Raw genomic sequence first — 23,159 nt, forward strand, 5'->3', positions numbered from 1 at the left:
AAGTATACGCCGTGGGCAACATGGCATCGGTCATCGGTTAGTGTCGCCGAGGTTTGTTTGTTGTCAATATAAGCGTTATTCCGGATGTACGGAGTATTACGGAGGATGATGTTCGTAACCGTGAAATTGCACGATGTAAACAAAATCAAGACTGGATCTCTACTTCCACCTTGCGGGCTACAAAATTAACGCATATCGAGAAATAGTAAGGTGAGAGAAGATATGATTTCTATTATTCGTCCCATTTGGTAGTTAACAAATATTATTCAAAGAATTATAAAACCGTATCCCCACGACTCCAATAGACCTATGTTAACTGTTTAAAACACGATCAGGATATTTGGCCTATGTACTAAAGGTGTCCCGCCTCCCCCTTCCTGCTATACACCAACAAAACCACACTACGATGCCAATTAGGAAAAGTTGCGAGTGCTTTATACATTAATCGATCAATATATATGGTACTGTGGGGTAGGATGGGATACAATTATATGTTTTATTTTGAGCGTGTTGTAACAACTGTTTTTTTACAATTTACAACAACGTTCATTTGCATATTGCCGCGACGAAAAGAATATTAGTTAGTTATCTTAAGTAGATACATTTGGTATATTTAATCAACATGGTGAATACCCTATCTGAGCAGCATAAATGAATGTAACTTGCTTTATCGTCGCGTGGCTGGAATAGAACAGACGTAACAACATGAGTGCTTTGTGGGTGATTGTTTATTAGTAAAAACTGAGTTGGAACAATATCTTTTACACATACACCTTCAATGGTGGTAAGCATTGAACTCCTAACCTCTGGGTTAGAGGCGGACGCGTTAACAACTATACCACAACGCAGGAAAAGTCAGGTGTTGTAATCAGGTCGACGCAAATATTCGTGTAAACAAAAATTCATAAATGGTTATCGAAACTTGAATTACGATTATTAAAAATTTATATAGGCATAAAAAACACTAAAGGTGGCTGTACACACTATCCGGAATTCATTCGTTTTGTCCGGATTTCGCTGCCGCATGTGGAACTCGGTAATGGGTTTGCATACGACTTCGCATGTCGGATACTGTGTACAGCCACCTTTATACATACCTACACGAAGCCCGTAAGTTGGTATCTCTGGTGTCGCAACTGCTGTGACATTCGGTTGAAGCTCGTGTATGACGGTAGAGGTAGATGTTCGTACACTCTCCTTGCGTAAGACACCTTTTTCCATTCCAAGCAAATTACCAGCGCCAGCCATGCACATACACTTAGTGCATAAAGCAGGAAGGCTATTTATAAATAATTTACATAAAAAATGGCATGTAATTTATGTTACATGACAGAGCTTCAACACTATTTAGATTATTTTAGCTTCACTAAAAAAATTCTTCAATTCTTTCCATGCATTGTATTAGATTCACCCGTTATTAAAAATCCGTGATAACCATTGGAACGATAATGCAGGCAACGAAACAAGCGGAAGATGATATTAGCATCGTATAGTGGGGTGGGGGAAGACGGGAAAATTTTAGCACTTAATATTAAAATATCCTGGTCGGGACCGGAAAACAGAATAAAAATGCGTCCCATCTTCCCCCATCCTACTATAAATATGATTATGTAAATAACTATGCCTCTTGTAGAATTCTTGCAACGTATAAATCAATTTATAAACCAATCTTTCGAGGCAGTGAATAGGTTAGGCGTAACGGATACATTTGTATGAAAAAATGGCTTTTTGTTTGATATTTTTTAAATATATTGATAAGGCACCATTTGAGCGGTGACTTATTGAAAAATTTGCTTTCGAAAAATTCTGATTTTTTTCACACCGAAAATTCCCTACTAAGTAAGAGACTGCTATATGATCAAGGAGTAAGCCTCTTAGGATCACGTGGGAAGAGAGAAGACGAACGGATGTTGTGAAGACCTAGATACAACATCACTACTCTCTCCATACCTAGCAAAGTAGATAAATAAATTAAATTGAATAAATGCAACTTATTTACCCTCGTGGTGGGGCAAAAACAGTCATTATAACATAAGTGTTCTGTTTTATACATCTTGTGTTCGCTTACGGTTACAACATATGTAACTTTGTGTGCGATTGTTTTTTTTTCTGTATGACTACAACTTATACAACTGATTAGCGAACACTGAGCTGGACCCTTTACACACATGTCTGTGTTTGTGATTCTTCCAAAGTAAAAAGTATTTTAATACGATGCTTGTATAAACACTACTGTAAGATTTGTTTTAGTACTCTACCTTTTGCATTAGGAGTAAAAAAACAGAAACAGGAAAAAAAAACAGCAGAAACAGAAACAAATGGACAAAATCTTAAAACCTTAAAATTAAAAAATTGAGAAAAAACAAATAACATATATGTTTTGAGACAATTTAAAAGGCCCTACAATTCAGTTTAAAAGGCCCTAAATGGAAAATGGTCAACATCTTTAAATTTATAAATTGAGAAAAAATATATTTATTGTAGAAATAGTTCAACCCACCTATCCCACCACCAGCATGAGGAGGGCAGCCATATTTAAATGAGTCGATATAAGCTTCAATTGTTTTCAGATCAATTCCGTGTGCTTTGGCTCGTTCAGACAGAAACTCAGGGTCATGGATCCTCTGAGCACCGGACAATATTTCTTCTCCTCTCATAAACATGTCATACGAGTTGGACCATTTCTTCAAAGTACAAAGAATATATTAAGTACATCTGGGTGCAGACACCTTGATTTTGAAACCAATTATTTGTGCGTATGTTTTAATTATCATCGTTTTGGAGTTCTATTTTGTTTTCTAGTTCTTCTACATTGACTATCAGAATACAGAGTTAAAACCTTCCCTTTATTTTGATTATAATATTACTATTAATTGCCTCTTCGATTACATTAGCGACGATTTAAATTTTAAACAAAAAATCTGGATACAGCGACAAAACAATAGTTAAAGACACTCACAGTTAAAAACATATATTCGTTTGGTTGGAAAAAAATAAGCGTGTAGCTACACCTAGCAGACAAACAAGCCAGTTATGTTTAATTAATATCAAGTTAGTGTTCTAGTAGAAACAACAAGGTGCGTAAAAACTAAAACTATTCTAAATCTAAAGAATATATTTTTTTTAGCAAGAAGCTCACTGCAGGCCAAGCAATATAAGGAACATAATTACATAATACAAGTGAATCAGCTTGTATGAAAACTAGAACTAGGCATATATGATGTTGCGTCATATTAACTGAATATTGTTATTGGTTGGTTTATTGAAAATATGAGACACAAATGTCCCCAAGACTACATAAACCACACAGCACGCTTACTGGGTTGTCAGGATCAGGCATAGTGTAGAAAGGCCGCACTTCAAGAGGATATTTATCAAGTATGTAATAATCGGTGTCGTATTTTTGACGAACAAGACGACCAAGAAGCTTCTCAGATGGGGTGCTAATAAGAATAAAGCATTTAATTTATGAGTTTGGGAAGTTTTCATTTATTTTTTTCATTGTGTACCAAAAAAATAAAAAAAAATCCCTAAAATGTACTTAAAAATACATTAAAAATTATGTTTTTTGTATATTTACTTTTATATACATATTTTTTAATATAATATATGTTTTTTTTTTAATTTTAACAAACCCCAAATTTCTTCCTTGTAAAATACAATCCTCCTCACCTGAGATCCTCATTGTCCTGCATCTCCACTCCTGCATCATTCAACATCTTCACTGCCTCCGGATACTGGAGGATCAGAGTTGGCTCGAGGAACTTGAATGGCTCTGCTGGATACTGTCGAGCTACTGTCGTGATCTCTTTCTGGTAGCTGGAATTATTGGGCACGTAAGTGACTTTTTAGTCGAACAGATGTTTTTGTTGGGCACGTATTGGCCTTATAGATACTTTTTCGTAAAACAGTTGTTCTTGGTGGGCACATAAGTATACATATAGATTTTTTGTTGACAAGTGTAGAAATACAATACATACAGCCCCGGAGTTTTACAATGTCAATGTGCATTTTTGTGTATTTTTAACATTTATTTTATAATGAAACGCGTCTATGCATTAGTGATCAGCTCTGTTGTTTACTATGACAATTCTGGTACAAGTTATTTTTAAATAAAATTTGAACTTTTTAAAATATTAGTCAAACTTCTTTAAAAATGTCAATGTAAAATAAAATACATTTTTGATTTTTTTTTTTAGTTACTAATAGAAACATTTCTTTCGGTTTAAATCAATATGTTGTAGATGTAGCCGCAAATAAAACACTTTGCTCAATTTAACTGCATGTCTAATTTTTTAATTCCAATCATCCTATTAGCCCGTTTTAAGTTATAAAAACTAGTTAAAAAAACATATGAACACCCTTTCGGCTCCATTTAAGTTCTGAAAAGTAACCCATTTTATAAAATGCTCACCTTTCTCTCAGCCCTTTGAATATAGATATGAACATATCTCCGATAACTTGCAACACTTCATGATAATGATATTGGAAAGCCATCTCAAGATCAAGACCAACAAACTCAGTAAGATGTCTATGGGTGTTGGAATCTTCTGCTCGAAACACTGAAACAATAATATATTAAAGAAACAGCAAAGAGATAGCGACATAAAAACTAAAAACCTTATATCCCATATATAGGCATCAATCTATAGGAAAACCAGAGACAATGTCCTAAGACATTATATTTAATTGAGGTAATTTCACTAGTTAACCTAAGAGTATATGTATGTAAACTGATTGCATAAGGTTACCAAGCTTTTAACAAAGGTTGGAAAACTGCTTTAAAAAATGTTCTATTCTTTAATGGAAATTATTCAATTTACTGATTAAGCTACGTAGGTAAAAAAGCGACCATTGGGCTGGAGCAATCGCCGTTAAGTGTCTGGCCCAATGATGTTACTATGATACACTATACAGTGCCTACCTGCACCAACAGTAAAAACCTTTTCAAAGTCAGCAGCAATTGCCATCTGTTTGTACAGTTGTGGACTTTGTGCAAGAAAGGCATTTGTTTTGAAGTAAGAGACCTGTAGGAAATATTATCACCAATTTTATCACGAAAAAATAAAATAATTAAATTATTAAGCTATAAAGGTGGCAAATTGATGGTAAACATAATCATAAAAAAGTTATCCAATTTCAATACATAACCTGTTTCTAGTTTCAGTACAATAACAGTAGGTTTTCAAATTGCAATTGTCTGTGTAAGTTAAGTCTTACTATATTTTTTTATAGACATTATATGAGCACTTTACACCTCCTGCTCTAATATAAAAACAAGGGTAATGGGCCAATTCTGGCCTAAATCTTAGGACCTATGGCATGCCACGCTACGGGACCTCACTCACATAGAATAGAATGCTATTAAAATATGTTCACAAGTTTACATACAATTTGTACTGTAGTTATGCATTGGTAATTGGTCATATATACTTTATAATATTAATATTAGGCTATTTTTGTTTAACCCACCGTAAACACATTCGCCCCTCCTTCGCTAGCCGCTGATATTATCTTGGGTGTGTGGATCTCACAGAAGCCCTTCGCTGTCAAAGTATCTCGGAATAGCTTACACACACCAGCTTCGAGTCTGAAGATTGCTTGCTTGGTGGTGGTCTTCATAGTAAAATATATATTTTATATAAATAAAAGCGATCGCATATATGACTACCTTTTCAAAAAAAATGATGTCTTTGAATTTAAATTTAAAACTATGGGTAATATTACCGTAGTAATATATAGAAGTGCTGTGCAAAATCTGATTCAGCTAAAGCTCGAAGTATATGGATAATCTAATTAAACAATATAGTGTAGGATACATAATGGGCCTATTGTAGAACATGATGAATGTCTAATAACAATTTGCAGATATTGTTGAAAATGGTTTTGGAAAATCAATTTTAAAGTTATGAATAATCAAGGAATTGTTTATACTATATAGTAGAGATCGACCGATATCAATTTTTTCCACCGATACCTATATTTTTTCCACCGATACCGACAGTGGCACAGCCAGAAAAAAAATAAAGGGGGGGGGGAGTTAATCAAAAAATTGTCAAAAAATAATTTTTTAACATTTTTTTTTGGTTTAGAAGGGGGTGTCGTGACCCCCCATGCTGCCCCACTGGATACCAATATAAACTCTGACATACAGAAAGGTCAAGTAGGGCGCACGTCGCTTCGCACGAACTATCTATATAACGGTGAAATATCAGCGCTTTTGATACCGATTATTGGTAAAATGTAAATATCGGCGATCGACCTCTACTATGTAGCATATACAAGCTGGTACTGTAACACTGTAACATATATACGACAACCACAATGTAATACACACCCTCAAATCAAGGATTCGGTTGTCAAGTCTTGTATCAAGGTTGACTCTTGGACGACCTCCCTCCTCATTCTTACCATCTTCCAGTTCTGGTCGTGAGGCATCTTCTATCAGCAGAGGGAGCTGTGGAGCTGCTTTGCTCACTACGAAAATCTAATAAAAAACATTTATATATATATATATACTTTTTTTTATAGTTTCATTAAAAAAAATTTTTGACAAAAATTGTTTTTGTTTTTATAAAACTTCATTTATAATTTATGTGCAGGTGTTTAAATGGGTCTAGATAAAAATATAACATTAAACAAAAATATTAGTAGTTTTGTTTACCTTGCCGATATGAATTTCCACATCATCCTGTGTGCAACTTTCCACCTTTTGTTCAACTTTCTTCACCACGCCATACACATCCACTATGCTTTCTTTGCTGATGCTAAAAACAACACAAAATACGTGAAAACTAATTTAAGCTATTTCAAAAATAAACACAATAGACGGCCATTGTCTATATATGTATCCTTAAGCAAGAAACTTAATGGAAATTGCTTCAACCCAGTGGCCTACTGGCCCCTATGAATTGTCAGTCATACACCACTCAGAAAAATATTACTTTTACCAAGTAACTACGCTACATGTAATAACTCGAAAACGGGCACAAAGTCCATTAAAAAAACACCTGTGTTATAACGACTGTCATTGTCTTACCATGCAAGAATAAACAACATTCATTTATTTAAACTTACTTGGCACAAAACTTGACCATCTGTTTGCTAATTTTTTCACCAACAAAGATTAATGCTTGGATAGTTGACTGCTGATGCCGTAGCACAGTGAAGCATTGTTTACCAGTACCACGTGAAGTGTGGAGACGGCCACGAACCCAGATGTTTTTTTCTGCCAGGTTCGGTCCTATATCTCCAATTGGTTGTAAGCAGCGATCTGGAAAAATATTTAATGTAAAAAGAATAAATATATGGTTGGCTATGAGTTTGAAATTTTAAAAGCATGGAAATTTGTATGATATTAAATGGGTAAACAAATAGAACACAAAATGTTCCACATTTCCTAATTTTACTTTCAACATTTGACAACCGCTCTTTAGTCTTGAGGATACAATACTGGTATATAATTCTGCTACTGATCTTTGTTTACTACCAAATGAAAAAATGGAAACATAGACCATCTAATCCCAACATACTATAAACAGTTCTATGTTCGGCATACAACTTCTTTTTTTATGATTTCCACCAAAGTTTACAAGCATTGGCAATTTTTGCCGAAAAGCTTTGGATTGTTTGTGTTAATATGCACAAAATATACAAGCAATATTAGGATTTATTACATTGTACGTCAAACCAATTTTACTACACCTGGTTTCTCGGAGGATTGTATCATCACCATGTCTCCATAGAGATCTTTAGAAACATCATCTGCGTCAGCTTTCTGTTGGGCATCAGCTTGCTCTTGCTGACGCTGCGCCTTCTTTGCAGCTTTCTCAGCATCTTTCTGTTGTTTCTTTAATGCTTTTTTTGACATTGGTTTACCATCGTCACTAAATATATAAATATATGTCTTATATTATATGACTTGTACTGTACAAGTCAAGTGTTGAAAATTTCCATAAAAAAAATTGTTTAAAAATAAAAAGATTGTTACCAGTAAAAATTAGAGCACGACCGATTTATCGGCCGCATTTTTGGTGATTTACCGATTATAGGCAAAGGCAAAAAACGGCCAATATTATCGGCGCTAAGTAACCAGACGGTTTTTAATCAGTCAAGTTTTTTAGGTGCATTAAAATATCGGTTATCGCCAACTGAAATTTACAAAATATCGGCATCGTTTTGAAAATAGCTATATCGATCGGGCTCTAGTAAAAATTCACTGTAATATTACAGATTAAGCAATATATTATATTATGGGTATTAAGTGCTATCCAAGTGTAGAAAAAATCGTTTTTAAATTTAATGATAAAGTAAGTGACACTAGTAAAAAAATAAAATGTATAAGTGAAGAATTCTTCATTAAGCAATATGTTAGGTACCACATACCAGTATACGTGTATTGGATTCTTTATTAGCAACAGTAAATTTAACTCTTTAATCATAAAATATATATAAATTTTAGATTTCTTGTAAACACAAAAATAAGATGACCCGAACTTTACAACAATAAAATAATTTTATACTAAAACTTACCCTAAGGGGACATTTTCCACATCTGCCATACTATCGGGTCAGATAAAACCAAAAAAACAGATAGACTTGTAAAACTAAATAAACATGTGTATGATTAGAATGTATTTGTCATATAGCGTTAAGTTATCAATTGGGTTATATATATACCTGATTACCGGGTAACCTTACGCAACACGCATTAAAATGTGCAATGAAAATACACCTTGCTATGAAATGTTGCATCATGAACCCAAAATATGAAAAATCTTTATTTCTCAATTTTCATTACAAACGTGGAAACTACTCAAGCATAACCTTAATTTTAAACGTCATAGAAATGGTATATTATTTTTTTTATTAATTTTGATGTGTTTGCGTAAACATAATTACTAATTAAATTACAAACCCGGGGAAATTTGTTTCAAACTAGTTATTAGGAAAATATAATTGAAATACACGAAAAAATCATACTAAAAATGATTGAAAACTACTTGTTCATTGATTATAATATGGGCAACATTTCGTTTATATACGCGCAAGCTAATTTATAAAAACTTTACCAAACTATTGATACTAACATTTCTTTGCTGAGAAAATTGTTAGTTTTACTTCATAATTTAATTTATTTATTTCACCCTTTAACACGTTACGTCATGGTTGAGCAAGCATTCGATCAGCTGATTGCCAAAACAAAACATTCGCTCTCGACCAATCAGAAGGCGAGGTCACAGCTGTTAGATTGTCAACTGTCCTGGAATGCCTGTTGGGAGGATTTCTGGTATTGGGACAATAGGATTATCATTCCATAAGTTATTCTACTTATATCGTGACCATAACCTACTGATTTAGTCGCGTTGTTCGAGAATTTAAAGTGAAAGTTCTGTCACGGTAACAACTCTTGTATTAAACTGTCGGGTACTGGAATTTTACATTATAAACGCATTAGCTGATATTTTGATTGCAATTTAAAGAAAATCTGTCGTTGGACTATTTATAGGAAAATTCTGCATAATGAACAGTAGATTTGTCAGTTGTTTACCATAGTGCTTGAACTTGAAATTGCACAAATTAAAGTCAAGGCTCATTTTATGTGACTTTATCAGACCTGTGCTTTAATATTTAGCGAGGCTTAAATTAATGATATCATTTTATTAATTAATTATGCAACCACGTTAGTGATGTAGAACTTAAACTTTAAAGAATAAACATTATTTCAGATAAAGTAAAGATTAAAAAAAAAAAAACTTTATTAACTAGCGGCGCCGTGATAACACATCATTTGCTCTTCATTTTCCATTCAAACATCAAGGAAAATGATGTCCGAGCATAACCTGCTGGACACTCCAAGCAGCTCCACAGAGCAATGCAAAGAACCTCCAACCAAAAAGTTGAAAACCTCGAAAAGTAATGCAAGCGAGAAGTTAGAAGAAAGACTGAATCATATCCTGAGTTGCACAGTAATTTGAATAATTAGTATGATGTGGTTTTACATAAAATTTACATAAAAAAAAAAATTCTTAAAAAATATATACCTTTATTTTAAAATTTAGTTTTTTAGAAAGTGCATTTTTTTTAAATTAATGTTTTGTTAGAAAATCTTGTTTTTTCAAAATTAAGCGGCCAATGCCTTATTTTAAAGGAATTGTAATGTTTTTAATGCAGTGTTTCTGCAGGTTTGTCTTGACTTGCCAACCTCAGCCTGTATGCAGTGTTGCCATGGTCATTTAATGTGTGTTGGCTGCTACCACCATTTGCTTGCTGATGCCCGCCTTAAAGATGAACAGGTAAACACTGCAGAACCGAACATATTATTAGTTCGTTACACGCCCTATGCTTAAAAATGATTACTAGTACTCAAATGACAATGTTTTTAAGATTAGCTTTAATCTAATGGTTACTGTTAGTTTAATTTTTTTGTTCAAATTACCAGTTTTTTATAGTGTTAATAACTTAAATACTCAGCAGGAGGTGTATTCATATACATCCATGTAATGTGGGCTATATAACAAAAAACACACTATACCATGTTGCCGTGTTTAAATACAGACATGTTTCAAGTATAAGATTATGGTTTAAGTTATATAAACCCTATAAGGTTCTACCATCTTTAAATAAAGACAAACAAAAATCAATATTCATTTAATAATTTATCATTTCACGTCTGCGAACTCTGACCCCGTAAATGTTAAACCTTTAAAGGGTTTGTCTATTGTTTTAAAGTTTTAAACAAGCAGTAACTTGTTTAACTAGTACTTCTCATGAAAGTGAGATGTTTATTTAGTTGCTGGAGGTCATATACCCAACTGGGTGTTTATTGGCCCAATCTTGCCTAGTTTACAAGAGTTTTATTGCCTTTCTGTAACTTCACTGTGGAGTAGTTTGTATAGGATTTTCAAGTAAAGTGAAATAATTTAAGTTTTACACATACATTCAATACTAAATGTAGTCCAAATCTACAATAATGGCAATTAGTTAACTAAATCTTAATGCATCCAGCTGAACCAATATGAAGGTATATAACTTCTTTATCCTATTGAGCATTGGCAGGTGTTATAACACAAGTTTTCTATCTCATACACTTTGTTTACGCTTTTAAGTTACCACATATTAAACTTTATGGGTGATAATTTCTCAGAATGTTAATTTTATTATAATACGTTTGACAATTTGGATAACTCAAAGTTTTTTATGGGTTGGAGCCATTACTGTTTAGTGTACTGCCGAAGACCACAGAGCAACAATGGCAGCAGCGACAAGCCTTGAACCCGTATCATCTCTAAAAACAGGGCTTTAACCAATAGTCCACATCACCAAAATATTCTTAAAAAAACTCACTTGATAGTAGTTAAAATATACAATTTACCCAGGCGACTTGTCCTTCCTGTCGTGTCGATATAACTAGGGGTACTTGCATTCGAAACCTCGCTGTCGAAAAAGCAATTTCCGAGCTCCCTGTTGAATGCAGAACATGCGGGGGAACTTTCCCGAGAAGCAACATTGTTAATCATGAACTGCATCAGTGTTCGGAGCGTGTGGTCCCTTGCAGGTTCATTCTGCTTAATCTGTTTTCTGCTAAAGCAGTGTCACTGTGTTTCAGTCCATATATATTAGTGATGCGCAGTTATCTTTATTTCAAACGGCCTTTCAAAACTAAAATCAGCTAGAAGACAGTTGTGTCACATATGTTGGCTGAAATGTTTGTATTGAAACATAATGCTTCTGTTTTATGTACTTTAGTGTCACTGTAAATTGGTTTTTATTTTTGTGTCACAAAACTGGTTTTTATTTTTGTGTCGTAATAACCTCCAGATGTCTTTGAATATATTATAGGGTGTTAACGAAAAATTGTGTTAAATTCAGATTTAAGCAGCTTGGTTGTTATTGGTCTGGCCCAGCGCATGAGTTGGACAATCACACAACCGATTGCAACCAGCACGCTAAGTCACCAACTGAGCTTCTAAAGTGTCTAGACCATATCCATTCACAGCAAGAAAAACAGGTGTTGTTTTATTATGTAACCAAGAGGTTTCTATATCGTACAGCAGTTTCCTGTAGGAAATGCTACATAGTGTGTAGGTTATGAAAGAGCAACACGTTTCTATTTGTCAACTAAACAATACAAAATGCCTGTTGATAGTATTATGTTTCTCTGTTAATAACATAATGAGCCATCCATAGGCTTACAAACCAACCAAATTTTTTTTAGTATTCTGTAATAATATTAATTATCACTATGATGTTTCAGAAAATGCAAATTATGTAGGTAAAACGATGTAATTAGATATAGTAAAGTGTTATTAAATATCTTCGTTCTTGTGTAGAACTAGAATATTTTAATATTCTCTGTTTTCCATCCTAACAAGTACAACTTTATTGCGCTTATATAACTCTAGCAATACAACACATAATTTCAAAATTTCAAAACCCTTATGCATTATTTAAATAAATGGTAATAGCCCTAATAGGCCACTTTGAACTACACACCGTAATTGGAAATACTATATACCAGCCATAATAAAAGCGCTTTATTTTCAGGGGGCAGTGCTTCGAAACATAGTAGATTTATTGAGCTGTGATCTTATATCTTATATGGAGGTCCAGTTACGTCCATACAGAACTGATGATTTTGTAACCAAGTTATTCTATGAATCAAACAGATTCCATTTGCTTGGACAAACTTGGATACTCAAGGTTGACGAACAATTAGTTTTGGTTTTAGAAAATAACTAAGACTACACCCAATTTTGCTTTATGCGGAAAATGCAAGCAGAAAGTGCTAAATAGTTAATTCACTTAAAAGACTGGCTGGTAAAAAGAAATTATACTTTGTACTTAAATTGTAAGCAGTGAAAGTCTAAAAGATGCACAGTAAGAGCAAAAATAGATTTTTTTTATATATAGTATCAATATAATCTAAAAAAATTTAAACAGTAACTGCTATAGATAATTCACCCCAAATGGCTGGTAAAAAGAAATTATACTTTATACTTAAATTGTAAGCAGAAACGGTGTAAAAAGATGCACAGTAAGAGCAAATAAATGGGCTTTTTATTTATAGTATCTATTTAATCTAAAGTAATGTATTTTTAGGCTTACGTGTCAGCTGTTGAGAACCATCCTTCAAACCCCACGGTGTCAGCAGAGAGAAGGCTAACGTGTCAGCTGTTTCTTAAGTCAAAGGTGAAACTTTAGTAACATTGTTTCCATGTGTTGTTTCCAACATAGCGTTTAACCCGGTTGGTCTGCAGTAAAATGACCTAAATTAGGAATTACAACGGCTAATGAAACCTTGCAAATGCATATTGCAAAGCATGATAAATATTTTAAGTTAATCGAAACATCATTGATCCGGTGCCATGGCACAGTTGTTGGCCTGTCTGCCTTAAGCTCAGGGGTTTGGGTTCAAGACTGGACGCTGCTACCATTGTGGGCGTATGTGTAAGTTTTAAAACAGCATTAGATAGGTATGTGCTGCATTGTTTAATTGTTTGTTTTTTTTCTGAATCAACATACAGTTCCTAATGTTGTAGCCAGAATAGTTCACCCATAGCCACATGTGTTTTTACTAAGATAAATAAGTTATGTTTATATAAAAACAATTTCTTCTCATCAGATTACGGATCCGTTAGAAGTTGATATTTTGCTCCTGAGAGCTCCATATGACGATGTCAATATCATGCCCAAGCCCTTTTTTACCCGTTTCAATGCAGAAAAACTGGAAACAGCTGTTCAGCCAATCCAAACTGACTTCACGAATAGGTTGCTTGGGTCAAAGGTCATCAATCTGAGGTTGTTCATGTTTCAGCACAAACGCTAAATTGGATTTTTTATTTATTTTTTTTTGTTTTTTTTTCATTTTTTATATAAAATTTCCACACAAAATGGTCCTATCTACTGCTATGTCGAAACTACTGTATTAACATTGGTAAAAAATTTTAAAGTAATTTACAAAAATTTTGACTAAACAAGTAATTGATGCATTTTTTTTTAAGGTGTGGTTTTATGCTGACTTTTGTATTTTACCTTTTTCGTCCTAGTGTGTAAATATATAGATATATGAGTATTTTGTTTTTAGGTGTTCGTATGCTGTGTGTACATAGATAAAAATAAGTTTAACCATACAACTTTTAAACTTGTAACAGCTACTTGTGTGTTTGTGACATATAAGAGATGATTATGACATCACAATACTGTTTCTTTTTGTTGAATACCTCAGGTTACTTGTCTTGTGGATTGTATCAGTAAAATGTACTTGCCAGAACTTGTCTTTTGTTTCTGAATGGTTTAAATCAGACCTTAAACTCACTGTAACATTTGGGTCATGATAATGTTGCTCTGTTAATTGTAAATGCCATTTGCCACAAAGTCTATATAAGCACTGTAAAGGCTAAAGGCCAAAGACTAGTTACATATGCAACAACAGTGGTTTCATAATTATATAACACATTCACATTTTCACATTATGGCACAAAAAGTATAAGTCATATGTAAAACATTACACTCTTGCAATTCACCTTTTTGAAACTTTCCACTGGTTGTAACACATGTAACATCAGCAAAAGCAAATCTGAAATTCTCCTAACCCAACTGCTTTGATATTATAAGCACAAGACCTGTGTGTAAATCCAAGTTAACAATTAACCAGTCATGGGTTTCTTCTCATTATGTATTTCAATGAATGGTTGGTTGCAGTAACATAATATATCTGTCTGCAGAAAGGCATTCAAATTTGAATCATAAGAAGACCCAAAAGGTTATAGACTTAAAACCGAATCTTTGTAGCAGAAAAAATTAATACAGGTTACAGATAAAAACAAAGACTTTAAATTTAGTTTTAATCTCTTTGCTTAAAGTACCTTTCTTAAGCCATAAGATGCTCTTAGTTTTAAATTATATATACTTAGAGTATATAAAAGGGAAAAATTAAAATGATTAAAATTCAATTATCAGGAATCCTTAATACAACCTTTATATTGTGAAAAAATATTAGGTAATTAAAATCAAAAAAAATATTTATTCATGGTTACAATTTTACCTCACATAACTTCCCTTGGTGCACTTGGTTGTCTTGTCACTATAATAACAGCATTTGCCACACCAGACTGGGCTTACAACCCAGAAATTGACTTCAGAACTGGTCTACACATTTATTGTAATGGAACACGCTGCTATGGATATGGAAAAGGTCAAAGTTTATAAAAGTTGAAATAAATTGTGTATTGTAAACAAATGGTTCCGTTCAATGCAAGATATATGCTTAATAACATATTGAAATTACTCATCACAATTATGTATAGAAACTTTTATCTGTCTACCTGTATAAACTATCACATAAAACTCATCAAATGTAACCTTGGTCTTACTTTCTGAACTTTAAAAATAAAAAAGAATTCTATACAACATATGTCTGCACTATGGCATACAAATATTTCAGACTCTTCCTTGCAGCAAAAGTAATTTACATTTTTGTTCTTTTACAGAAGATAAATATGGTTGGTTTGCTGCAGTGCATGCCTTCATGTGGATTTGCATCCTCACATTCTTTTTCGCATTGGTGTTTAACACCACATACTCGTATTATACTTTGAAAAATGGTGATGATATAAACGCATTGGGAACGGCTCATGCTCTTGTCTTTACAGTTGCAGGTAATCAATAGCAAGCACTAGGTAGATTAAGTATGCCCTATGGATATGGAAAAGGTCAAAGTTTATAAAAGTTGAAATAAATTGTGTATTGTAAACAAATGGTTCCGTTCAATGCAAGATATATGCTTAATAACATATTGAAATTACTCATCACAATTATGTATAGAAACTTTTATCTGTCTACCTGTATAAACTATCACATAAAACTCATCAAATGTAACCTTGGTCTTACTTTCTGAACTTTAAAAATAAAAAAGAATTCTATACAACATATGTCTGCACTATGGCATACAAATATTTCAGACTCTTCCTTGCAGCAAAAGTAATTTACATTTTTGTTCTTTTACAGAAGATAAATATGGTTGGTTTGCTGCAGTGCATGCCTTCATGTGGATTTGCATCCTCACATTCTTTTTCGCATTGGTGTTTAACACCACATACTCGTATTATACTTTGAAAAATGGTGATGATATAAACGCATTGGGAACGGCTCATGCTCTTGTCTTTACAGTTGCAGGTAATCAATAGCAAGCACTAGGTAGATTAAGTATGCCTACATGTGTATGGTATAACAATAGTTTAAAATTAATGCTATAAAAGTGCTGATAAACTGTTTGTACACTTAGTAATGTGTTTTTACATTTTATACAAATTTTACCCTAAAACAATTCAAATTCAGGAATTCCTGGTATTATTGCCATGGCAATTTTCAGTTCATTTTGCCACTCTCCGTATATCTATGGTTACTCTTACTGGCTTGGATGGACAGCATGTCTGTTGTGTTACACTATAGTAGCACTGATACTTACAGTCACAGCAACAAAAGCAGCATGCAAGTACACAGTGAACAGTGCTGAAGATACTCACTATAATTTATAAAAGTTTTTAAATTTCTGAGATTTTACCTCAATTTAATTTATCATTATATTGTCATTGTTTCGAGCGTTTTTACTTAGAAGTTTTTGACTTTGATTTTCTGTTGCAACTTTTAGGACTACAAAAATAAAGAAGCATTTTATGTATTTTTGTTAAAATCAGAATAGAAAGTTAAACAAAGACTTTAAATAAAATAAGAAAGACACCTGATACAAAAAAGAACTTAATTTTTCACATCGTGGTTTAATAAACTTGGCAACCTAATGTTCCCTCATAACATTCCCTGGTGTTGAATCAAGTCGTGAGTTTGTGAGTTAAAAATCACCCAGGTGAATCACGTGATCAATTGAACACACCTCAACCTTCATTGCTTGTCCCAGCAAGGGACATTTCTGTCTCTTGTAACTCTGCCAGTTCTCTCTCCAGACGGGCACGTTTTGCTGCTTCATTTTTGATCTCTGTTTCAAGCTCTGCACGCCTGAATTTAAAAAGAAACTTGTAAACAAAATACATTAATCATAGGCACCATCCGGGAGTGGCGGCGTGGCCAACCCAAAAGCAAATTTAAGAAAATCAGTTATTTTAATAAACAGTAAACATTGCCAGCAATTAAATAGATTATAATTTATTTTTAAACAAACTCTTTAAAAACAATGTTTAAAAGGGGTATTAGTGTATTTTATTGATATTTTTTTACTAAATTTCTTGAACATACCACTTCGTGGCTGTTAAACCCACACATATCTACAAATTAAAACTTACCGACGAGACAGTTCCCCATTTTTTGATGATTTTAGTTTTTCCACCATCATGGCATGCTTGGATGATTGCATATGAATCTCATACTGACGTGCATTGCCCGACACCACACCACAGGCAAAGCACTTGTTAAAATACTTGTTTGCTTCTAAACAGAAAAATATAAAAGTGATTAAAAAACAGAGTTGGAAAAGGTTACAATGTTTATGGACAAAAAACAGTTATGATATGAGTTAAGACAAATTTAAGGCTAGGCGCGTTCGGATGGAAATAATGTAACACCCCAAAACTGGGAATACGTAAACAGCCCCATTTGTGCAATGTAAAAGGGGGGAGAGGTGTCACCCTTAACCCCCTGGGTGCCCACTGTTCATGGTTTATATTTAAATGACATATTGATGGCGTGGCATATACAGAACAGTGAACAGACATTGTACATATACTTTTAAAAAAGGTCAATCTTTATTATACCAAAGTTTTCAGATTAAATAATTTTTTTCTACTTAACCTAATTTTAGCTTAACCTATCTTTTAACAACAGATGCAAAAAAGATTTGTTTGTTTTATAAAAAGGTCATAAAATTGCTTTAATTTTTCAACATTTAAAAAAGCACAAAAATTTACGTCGCTCCGATAATTCCTTTAGTTTTTTTGCATGTTTCTTGCCAAGGTAATGGGCATTCGCAACTATCTCGGAAGTGAAGTCACACGAACACAGATTGCATCGCTCAAACTCAGATTTTTTTTTCTTAACCTGAAAAGAAATCAGCATTTACTGTTTTTATTTCATTTATCGCATAGTTGATTACTTTTTTCAGTTGACTCTGTTTTTCAATGTTGTTTAAAATGGTGTTTTATACTTTTCGCTGATTGAACCATTATTATTTGGATGTTTTTTTACGTGAAACGATACAAAAAGTTTTTGAATTACACTTAGTGGATTTGAAAACACTAGACAATTATAAATGCAACTTACCTCTTCCTTTTCTTCACCTTTCTCTGGTAATGCCCCAACTTTCACCAGAAAATAATGTCTCACTTTTTTCTGATGCTTATCACTCTAAAATAAACAACTTTAAACATGATTGTGAAACAGTGGTCTGTTTACAATGTATGTAAATCACTCTTATGGTTAAGCATATGAATGAATAATTAATATCTTGTTTATACTATGAGCAAAACAACAACAGTCGTTATAACAAGGGCATTTCATTTCATGCAACTCTTGCCCACAGACACACGTTACAACATCAAGCGTCAAACCAGGGACCATGTTTAAGACGCGAGTCCTCTTACCACTGAGTCACATTACTGTTCATAAAATTTGTCAAATTGTGTTTCACCTTTGACAATATAATGAAAACCGGCTATGACACTTTTGTCTGGATGAATAAATTTTCCACTAACCATATAATGAGCTTGTGATTGATCTGTAGTGTTTAACTCAGCATTACAAACTTTACAAAGATCAGAAAGGAACATATTATCTGGATCATCTTCCTTGCCTGTAGAGGACTCCAATACCAACTCTGGTAAAGAAATGAGAGTGAATAACACAGATTTTATTTCATGTACTAATTGGTAGTAAAGTAACATTGTTTGTTTAAAATGGATCATGAATAGATAAATGTAACCCCAATTTATCCGGAAGCCACTTTATGGGTAATTTTTCCTTTTTATCTGTATGGCTGATAATTTTTATAACCCCTTAGTGAACACCAGGTTAAAACTAATGCTCACAGTATCAAGCAGTTAAAAAAATATTTGTAAATAAAAGCAGAGGCTAAAATTTACCTTTCGATGTTCTCAGTTGTTTTACTTTAGCTGTGTGTTTCTTGCTCGAAAAATGTGTGATTAGTTGTACCGATGTTTCCAGTTTGGCATTGCACAATTCACAATGCACTGCAATAAAGAAGGTAATTAATTTACAATATAATAACTTAAGTTACATATAATAGCCAATCCAATATTAAGTGCAATAAAAAAATTTTTATTGAGTTTCATTACAGCATCTAATTACAGTATGGGTATAGTAAAAATAAATGCATTTATTGGCACTCCAAATTTAAACATACCCGATGAACGTTTTACTTTAATAATCTATTAATAGGGTTTACAAGTATGTATAATAAATTAAAAATAAAGATGGAAAGCAAACCACGATGGTATTATTGCCTAGGGTGATACCATTAGTGACCACTGGGTTGAAGCAATTGCCGTTTAGTGTTTTGCCGAAGGACACATACGCCTTCAATGGTAGCAGCTAAGAGACTTGAAACTATACCTCTGGGTTAAAGGCAGGCGTGCTAACCAACTGTGCTACGGCCCAGACTAGACCAAGTGTCCAGCGTGTCTGCCATTGGGCAACATGTCATCCCAATTTTTAAAAAATCATGTGTTATACCCCAAATGTTAATAGCATTTACCCTGCTGTTAGGCGTTTTAAAAACAAGTAAGGCCAAAGTAGCTTTCATTCAACTTTTCGACATAGTAAGGAGTAAGGACGGCTATGTTATGTTTATTTTTATAAAAAGTAAACTCACTTCCCACCTCTTTTCCATCCATATTGAAACCGGAAACACCGAATGGTCCTTGCTCCGTGAAGAAAACATCTTTTGTGAAGTCTTCCTCATCTTCTTCATGAGCAGTGATGAAGTATGACATCACAATGGACAAGGTTCAATTAAAGGTCAAGATACTAACTAAGCAATCTGGAATTTTATAATTTCTTATAATTGTATCTTACATGGTGCAATGCAATGCAGCATGAGAAACATTAACAAGGCAATGGACATTTGGGTTTTTGGGTTTTTGTTTTAAAAGCGACAGGAATTTATTCAGTATTAGATTTAAATTTTGCAAAGTATGTATAGTTGATGATACTTTATGCATTTATCAACTGGATTGACAGGGATATTAAGTTTAACACATAAGACATAAACAACCAAAATTGTGAAAAATAACATAGTTTCTTTGCCAATTTAAAATTATAGAAACACACTTTATCGTTAAATGACATTTAAATTCCAATTTTGAAATAAACATTTTAGTGAACTAAAACAGCAACCTAAGTGACACTTTTCTAGTCTCAAAGAGCACAGAAGATAACTTGTGAAAGCAAGTAACTATTTCAAAGAGGTAAAAATACCCCTGTGTAACCACACCACCTCATACAAGCAACACGGCATTAATACAACCATCGTTTTCAGGATTGTTCGTAACTTGGGCATATTTGCCCCAAATAACTTTTCCACCTTGAGTGACGAGTCCAAGCTCACTCACGTTTATTTCAATCACTGTACCCTTGGTTATCACCCCTAATGATGTATACATGGGGGAAGAGGGGTTCTTTTTCACACCAATTACTGGCAGACAAAATGTGGCTTTTAACTCAGGGTGGGTAACGTGGGCTTTTTTAAACCGGAGCGCCATTGGGCGTATAAACCTCTCATATTTTGGTGGTTTTCGTGTAAAGTTATCCGGCACAAAGCAAACTTTGGTGCACATTCTCTTCCAAGCTTTTTTCTTCCTCTTCCCAGTCGTCACCACACGGAAGACCTCTGCTTCACTCTGTGCTCGGACTTTCGGGATCGGTACATCCCACTTGCCAGCTTTTTCCTTTCGTTTCTGCTTTATCATGTTCGACAAAACTTTAGCTCGACTCTGGCTCTCACGGTCGAGCAAGTACGCAGGAACAGCTCCATCCGGTGTCTTCTCGTTATCTTTCTGCTTGGTGTTTCTCTTGTCATGCATCTTCAGCGTCTTCTTCATCTGAATCTTTTCATGATGTCGCTGCTTGTTGTACAGCTTCGCCTTCAAGCCGATTAATTTCTTGGCTTTCTTTGCGCGATCATGGGCCATTCGTCCCTCCTTCTTTCTCTTACGTTCATGAAAATCCAAGCGATAGCCATGCCGCTTTCTATGCAGCTCAATATGCTCATTTTGTGGCATGTTTGAAGTTTACTTTTGGCGTCCTATTTATAAATATCACCCACTGCATAAAGGTAAAAAACAACTTGAAAAACTATAACACATAAACAAAAACATGTAATAACGGCACTAAAAACTCGCATTTCTACAATACAATACGCCCACAGAAACTCAAGAGCCAAGTTGTTGTTTTAATTTTCAAAAAAAATTGACGTATTTATGTCCATGTCTTTTTGTGACTATTTAGGAACATGATTTGTTTTACATCGCACGTTTCTCATTTACCAAACTTCACGTGAAACTCCACGATACGCAAATGCAAAAGTAGAGAAACCTTACTCGTTCGTGGTCTCAAAGTATGTACCCAAAAAACAGTCGTGGTCCCAAAATATGTACCCAAAAAAGTTTTTTTTTCGGCATACTTATATTTTAAAAATGATGCAATAGCAGCTCAAATAATACAACAAAATTATGCATTGGAAATATTGTTTAAAGATAATGTTTCCCGAATTTAATACAAAGATGTGAAACAAAGTTAAATGAGCTTAGTTGTTCTAACTTTCTAATATCCGTTATAAAACAAAAATAACTCCCCTATTCCTATTTTCAAACCCTATCATATTAGTGTTTCCGTTTGATATGATAAAATTGTTAAACATGCTCCATTCTCTGTTTGTCAAAACGAATATCGATTTTGAAAGCCAACAAAGGCTCTAAAATAGACGAAATGTAAATATTTCCTACTACAAAACAATGAGGTTTATCTTGTGTGACAGTAGTGGCCACTACGTACTGTGGGAAATACCAAATGATGTAATGGTATGGGGAACCCATGGCTTACTATAAATGGAAATAGTAATATTAATTTATCTAGTGCGTTTTAAAGAAAAAGTGTTTGCATATGTTTCGTTTGGGTAAAAACGTTGGTTCTAATTTGGAAACTGGGAAAGTCTTCTAACGTGGCCTATGATTGGGTGAAATATTCAAGAGCCGGTGTTAAACGACCTAAGAAAATATAATCGCGCAGGAAAGCACACATCCTTTTCCTGGCATACTATTTTCAGCATACTGGGGTAATGACGAAATATGACGAAACGGGGAGCAGCACACACCCAACCAAAATTGAAACCTTACAACAAACAAAAGGTGAAGAAAAAAAACGACAAATAATAGAGCACGCCGTCACAGAAATTGCGGATTGTGCTGGTGCTTATTATAGAAACCAACCCCTTTCGGTTGCAGTTAAATTTCCCATGCAGATCAAATACATAAATACGGCGATGGAGAAGACGGCAGCATCATTCAAGTGTAAGCCTACTGAGTTAGAACACGATATCAACCATGAGACTGTCCAATATTTTACTTTTGTGCTTATTTTACTACATTCAATCTGTGCTTGCAAAACGAAAAGTTCATAAAGGACGATCCCGACGTAACTGCAAAGAATTAATAAGGGGTGACATCGGCAGTTATAAAAGTACTTTTCTGTCAGTAAATGAACAACTTTTACTTCCCGACATTTGGAGAGACAGGAATTCATTTGTAAGTTTGAAACTTAATAGTAGATACTAACACATCAAGTCAGTGATAGAAACTTCGCAGTAAGTTTAATAAAATTGTTTGTTTCAGTTTAAATCAAAGACCCAGAAAAGATTGCGAAATATGACCAAAAAAGTATGGTTGCGGAGAAAACAGGAAAACAAAGTACGAAAAGCTTTTGGCGATAACGGGATTCTAGGAATAAACGCTTGGCGGCTCTCACTGTGGTACAAAAAGCTTGGTACTCAACTAGGGGTAAGAGAATTCAGAATGTTGAACTATTAATATCAGAATATACAACAGTATAGTACTGTGGGGTAAGATAGGACAACGTAGCGCCAAAATCCCATTTTTACTAACCGTGTTTTAAAAAATCAACAGCGAGTAGCGGGGCTA

The 23,159-nt window shown here is 33.8% G+C and overlaps 5 protein-coding genes across 5 annotated transcripts; 2 read left to right on the forward strand and 3 right to left on the reverse strand.

Moving 5' to 3' along the window:
* Positions 1 to 1,383: 1,383 nt before the first annotated feature.
* Positions 1,384 to 8,694, reverse strand: LOC149733817 (aspartate--tRNA ligase, cytoplasmic-like). Its single transcript, XM_089880819.1, has 12 exons — positions 8,533 to 8,694; positions 7,705 to 7,886; positions 7,078 to 7,273; positions 6,665 to 6,767; positions 6,338 to 6,487; positions 5,473 to 5,616; positions 4,925 to 5,027; positions 4,415 to 4,562; positions 3,673 to 3,819; positions 3,320 to 3,443; positions 2,501 to 2,684; positions 1,384 to 1,950 (listed from the first exon to the last, which is right to left on the reverse strand). Exons 1-12 carry the CDS (start codon positions 8,559 to 8,561, stop codon positions 1,859 to 1,861), a joined length of 1,602 nt encoding a protein of 533 aa, XP_089736945.1. The 5' UTR covers positions 8,562 to 8,694; the 3' UTR covers positions 1,384 to 1,858.
* A 576-nt stretch (positions 8,695 to 9,270) lies between these two features.
* On the forward strand, positions 9,271 to 14,272 carry LOC149733818 (zinc finger TRAF-type-containing protein 1-A-like). The gene is made up of 7 exons (XM_089880827.1): positions 9,271 to 9,968; positions 10,185 to 10,295; positions 11,379 to 11,557; positions 11,872 to 12,010; positions 12,547 to 12,702; positions 13,102 to 13,191; positions 13,625 to 14,272. The coding sequence occupies exons 1-7, from the start codon at positions 9,825 to 9,827 to the stop codon at positions 13,826 to 13,828; spliced, it is 1,023 nt and encodes a 340-aa protein (XP_089736953.1). The 5' UTR covers positions 9,271 to 9,824; the 3' UTR covers positions 13,829 to 14,272.
* Positions 14,273 to 14,417: 145 nt separating this feature from the next.
* LOC149733819 (uncharacterized) lies at positions 14,418 to 16,779 on the forward strand. Its single transcript, XM_089880845.1, has 3 exons — positions 14,418 to 15,196; positions 15,492 to 15,659; positions 16,339 to 16,779. The coding sequence occupies exons 1-3, from the start codon at positions 15,031 to 15,033 to the stop codon at positions 16,536 to 16,538; spliced, it is 534 nt and encodes a 177-aa protein (XP_089736971.1). The 5' UTR covers positions 14,418 to 15,030; the 3' UTR covers positions 16,539 to 16,779.
* LOC149733820 (uncharacterized) lies at positions 16,663 to 19,980 on the reverse strand. The gene is made up of 7 exons (XM_089880836.1): positions 19,838 to 19,980; positions 19,089 to 19,196; positions 18,702 to 18,823; positions 18,271 to 18,354; positions 17,919 to 18,048; positions 17,298 to 17,442; positions 16,663 to 17,013 (listed from the first exon to the last, which is right to left on the reverse strand). Exons 1-7 carry the CDS (start codon positions 19,956 to 19,958, stop codon positions 16,893 to 16,895), a joined length of 831 nt encoding a protein of 276 aa, XP_089736962.1. The 5' UTR covers positions 19,959 to 19,980; the 3' UTR covers positions 16,663 to 16,892.
* A 24-nt stretch (positions 19,981 to 20,004) lies between these two features.
* Positions 20,005 to 21,444, reverse strand: LOC149733821 (ribosome biogenesis protein NSA2 homolog). Its single transcript, XM_089880837.1, has one exon. The coding sequence runs from the start codon at positions 21,243 to 21,245 to the stop codon at positions 20,463 to 20,465; it is 783 nt and encodes a 260-aa protein (XP_089736963.1). The 5' UTR covers positions 21,246 to 21,444; the 3' UTR covers positions 20,005 to 20,462.
* Positions 21,445 to 23,159: the final 1,715 nt, after the last annotated feature.

Source organism: Ciona robusta, chromosome 7, assembly GCF_009617815.1.
Source record: "Ciona robusta chromosome 7, ASM961781v2".
Lineage (NCBI taxonomy): Eukaryota > Metazoa > Chordata > Ascidiacea > Phlebobranchia > Cionidae > Ciona > Ciona robusta.